A 4,730-nucleotide genomic window follows, 5' to 3' on the forward strand; every position below is an offset into this window, starting at 1 on the left:
AAAAAAAAAAAAAAAAGGAAAAAGATAGTTGGCCTGTGGTGTTTAAGTGTGTGTGTGTGTGTGTGTGTGTGTGTGTGTGGTTTCCCAAAGGCTCATGCCTTGTCTGTATTCTGTAGTTATTTTTGCTTTTTTATTAATTTCCTTTTTGCTTTTCATTGTTTCCTCTAACTTACAGATTCAGTAATTAATTCATATATTTCTTAATTAGTACTATGAGATAGAAGGCATGGACTCAGTTCTGAGTACCCTTAAGCCAACTCACTTGGTGCACTGGGATGGTTGTTGCTGTCGTTTCCCAGGGTCCCTGAGTTTCGAGTGTCTGCGGGACTGGACCCGCCGGGGACCCCCCGCCCCTGCAAGACCTCTACACTGAGCTCCACCCCACCCAAGTCCTCTGTAACCCAAACACTTTTCAGTGGGAATTTTTCCACCTTTGCTTTTCCCCAGAAAATAGGATTTCCTGATAGAGCTAGTAGTTTTGTTTACTGATTCTTTTATTAATTTTCATTTTTTACATCAAAACAATTTATAATATACTTAAAATATACCATTGAACTACACAGATTAAGTGGGTTAACATTATAATATGTAAATGATAAAGTTTTTTTAAAGATCACAACAAAAATACAAATAATGCACTCTTTCCTGTTTGCTTTTAGAATTAGCTCTAAGCCATTTCTCACCATTATGGGTTATATTTAGATGTCCCCCTAAAGCCACATACTCTCATGGGTGGGCCTTTGGGGAGTGGCTAAATCATGGGTGTGTGGTAACTGGATTAGTCCACTGATTGGTCTGGGGTAGTTCTGGGTGTGGGTGATGGATTTAATGAACTTGGAAGACCCACCCCGGGTGTGAATGGCACCAACTAATAAGCTTGTAGCCTGGACTAAATAAGAGAAAAGAAAGGCCGCAGCTTCCTGTCTGTCCTGCCATGGACACACGCATTCCTAGACCACATGTTTGGTACCTGTCTTAATATTTCCTGTCCAAGTAGCTGAGCCCGTGCGAGATCTGCCTGGCTTCCTCCCTGGCCTGTATTCCCTGGACTTGATGGAGCTGCCGTGGGCTTCTTCAAGGAAGGGCAGGCCCTGGGAGGGAAGAGATGGCTCAGCTCACTGTCCACACTCTTGCCCTGGCACTTTCAAACGTGACTCAACACAAATACAAATTCTATCAAAGACACTGGATTATTTCTGCAAATTGGAAAAACAGTACACTTTACCCCCAAGCCCTTTAGCTCTAAGCTATGACTGCAAGCTCATCTTTCCCCTTGAAAATCACTTCCTATTAACTAGGACAAGCAAAGGATCACTGCCTTGAGTAATTATAGATTTTCACTTTTTTTTTTCCCTTGGTTCCGGGGATTGAACTTGGGACCTTGTGCTTGTGAGGCAGGCAATGGAACCAGTGAGCTAAATCCCAAGCCCCCCTTTTTTAACTTCATTTCTAATTAGTACTTCTTCTTGTTTCCTTGAAAGGCTCATTGCAAACAAATCCCAAGTTTTTATATTATGACAATAAAAAACGCCTTATTTTTAAAAGGTCATTTATGTAGCCTTCTAATGTATTATATTACATAAATCTTTCCCAGAGGAAAGTGTAAATAGGAATAAATTGATGCCAAACAAAGAGGGAGATAGAAGAGAATTTTAAAGATATTTCAAAATTAGAGATGATGAGCTATTATGAGGCACTAACATTGTGAGATTTTCCCAAATGTTCAAGGAGATACCAAATACACTTGATAAACTCAAATATAGCTGATGTGAAAGTTCAGTACTTGAACAGGACAGTGTACATCAAATGTGACTTGCATATTAGAAACACAAGACAGAAACTATTTAAAGAACGCCCATTAATCTTTAAAGTGAATTATCATGCTCAATCCACGCGTTCTTTAAATCATAATTTTAAAACTGCTTAATGTGAAAAATACATTGTATAGATCTAGACAGTCACGATGTCATGGCCTGAAACTGGACTCGTACCTTAGAGGTGTCCTCAGGATGTGTCCCTCACCTTGGGAGAAAGGTGGCCGCGTTGTGTCATTGAGGCGACAGGAGCCAGCCACGCATGGTCTCCTGCAGCCGCCGCCTAGCGATGCGCTTCAGCATTACAGCTCTATTTTGCAGCCCTGTTCGTTCAAGATCTTTTTTCACCACACTCAAAAGGACTACTTTGAGGGCCAAGGGGCAACTTGAAAATTGGAGTGAAAGTTGAGTTTGGAGCTGTAGAGAAGCTGAAAAGCCTCTTCCTGCTGCAGAGCCCCACATCGTAACGTGGACCATGTGGACGCACGGCCGGAGTGGGCCCTTCTGCGCCCCGGGCGGGTGGGCGGGCCGGTGTGAATGCACAGCTGTGCTCAGGGATGCAGGTTGGTTTCCTGAAGGTGGCAGATGGATGCGGTATGAACACAGTATGAACAAAGGGACCTTTACTCTGTCGCAACTTAACCCTTGTGCTTCCTGCGTTGCGTGAGTGACACTTTAATGAAGAAGGGAGCATTGCGCCCATCGTTGCCGTCTGGGGTGGAGAGGTGCAGCGAGGAAGAGTCAGACCCCACCGAAGGTGCCCGAGGGAAAGGATGCAGCCCCTGGGGTACACGGAGCTCAGCACGGCTGCACCTGCGCGACTGGCCAGAGCCTTGCTGCCCAGAGCCGAGGGATCCAGCAGGACCTGCCCTGCGCGTCAGATCCCAGCTCAGGGTTCTCACTGTATGTGCAGACGGGAACCCTGGTGAGCGTGGACCGTGGAGTTCAGGTCCACCTTGGCTAAATCGCGTTCCAGAGTGAGATTCCTGTCTCCATACCCACTGCCACATGGCCTAAGGCAGGGCCCGCGACCTCCAGAGGGTTGGGCTCAGAGAGGGCTGTCGTGAGGGTGGGTAAAACAATGCCCGTGAAGCTCTGGGCCCATGACGGACACCGCAGGTGCTGGAGGATCTTAGCCACTTGCTGCTGGTGCAGGTCAGATCAGAGTAGCCTTCTCCCAGGAGTGGGGCTTCAAGGAGACGCATCCCAAGATACAGGGGCATCAGCTGCTGAGGGCCCTGCAGTCAGGCTTCCCTGCCTCGCTTGCTGGCCAGGCCTGCTCGGCCATGCACACGAGCTGCTGTGACCACAGACCCAATGCTGCTCTCACCACCGGGGCCAAGAGTCCAAGGGCGAGGGAGGGCGGCCCCCCAGACAGCACCGTCCACCACATCCTCAGAGAGGACACACTCACGTCCCTTGTGACAGGGCCAAATGCTGCATGCACACCTGGGTCCACTCAGGAGGAGGGGTCCCCAAGGCCGCGTCACCTCGCGGGGGCCCCACCCCGGGGCCACACACTCAGATCACAGAGCTGCCTGTGGCCCCTGCAGGTAGCGGTCTTCTGGGGCTCACCCTGGGCCCAGCAGGGGACTGGAAGTCGAGTCCCGAGGTGGGAAGCCAGGCCTGCCTGGTGCCCCGTGTGCTCACTCAGCCGGGAGGACCAGGAGCACCAGGCCCCCATCTACGTGCAAGGAGGTCTGTGGGCTCGTGTTTCTCCAAGGGGACCCCGCGGCAGGGCCTGGGAAACGCACAGGACAGGTGGGGACAGGTGGGCTGGGGAATGTGGGGCGAACAGGCCCCGTGGGCTTCTCACCAGAGACCCAGACCCACAGTGAAGGGAGCCCTGCTGCTCCTCCACTCTCACCCACCGCCCACTGTCAGAGGCTCTTCCTGCATCACAGCCCGCAGCATCCACCCCTCGGGAAACTGCTCCCGGGGGAGCCCTGTGTCTCCGTGGAGCGCCTGGTCACTGTCCCTCAGGGGCGTCTTCAGCCAGCAGAATGCAAGGCCCTGCCGTTGGGAGGAGCTCAACCTTCGCCCTGCAGGGGTTCGCAGGCAGGGAGCACGGGCTTTCCTCCTAAACTTCCTCTCCCTACTCTGTTCCTACCACCGAGTCGCTGAGCTCTTTTCTCCCACACTGGTGACATCCCACAGCCCCTTTCTGATAGAAGTTGAGTTCATTAAGTATAGTTTGTGTGGGGTCGCCAGGGTGTCTCATGATACGGAGGCCCAGGATAAAGAAAGCTCTGGACCCACTGATGTGGACAGTGCCCGAAGGGGCAGGGGCTCCCTTGAGTGCAGAGTCCCCACCCCGCACACGACGTCCCCAGGACGGTAACTGCACAGCCTTGGGTTCTTTACTCCTAGCTTGACAGCCCAAACTGTGGGACTTTCTATTGTCAGTGAATTCTAATTTTTATATTTCCCGTTTTCTTTTATTATTAACACTTATTAATCTTTACAAGATACTGAATTTCAATGCATATAATTCTGTCATATACATCCCTCTGTGGAGGCTTTCAAACTTTTAATCATCTTAGGGGGTCTGGGTAACCCGGAGCTCGGGGAAATCTGACTGCTTCGCATTCACTACCGGGGGACCCCCGGGGAGGGCACAGTGGCATGTGGTCTCCACCTCTGCGGTCCCTGCCCACTGACTTCGCAAACGACAGAAGGCCTAGCTCGCACCAGCTCAAGCAAAGAGCAGAAATTCTCGGGTAGGGGTCTGGGCCAGGAGGACTCTGCTGGCCGGGCTCCCCAGCGCTGCCCGGCGCTCCTAGGCCAGGCCTGCTCCGCTGGAAGCCCTGGGCGCTGCTCCCGGGTTACCTGCGTGGGCCTGGCTGTGTCTTCGGGGCATCTCGCAGGGCTGGCAGATGTTCTGGGTGCACGCAGTGGGTCCCCTACCCGCGGAGC

The 4,730-nt window shown here is 51.5% G+C and overlaps 1 protein-coding gene across 1 annotated transcript in view; it reads left to right on the forward strand.

Moving 5' to 3' along the window:
- The window catches only part of Lrp12 (LDL receptor related protein 12), a 68,303-nt gene extending 65,952 nt beyond the window's left edge, over nt 1–2,351 (forward strand). The window contains exon 9 of the mRNA XM_010612135.3: nt 2,267–2,351. Within this exon, the coding sequence (XP_010610437.1) occupies nt 2,267–2,351 (85 nt within the window). The remainder of the gene's footprint in view (nt 1–2,266) is intronic.
- The last annotated feature ends 2,379 nt before the right edge of the window (nt 2,352–4,730 follow it).

Source organism: Fukomys damarensis, unplaced genomic scaffold (genome assembly GCF_012274545.1).
Source record: "Fukomys damarensis isolate Sample0158 unplaced genomic scaffold, DMR_v1.0_HiC HiC_scaffold_5, whole genome shotgun sequence".
Classification (NCBI taxonomy): Eukaryota; Metazoa; Chordata; class Mammalia; order Rodentia; family Bathyergidae; genus Fukomys; species Fukomys damarensis.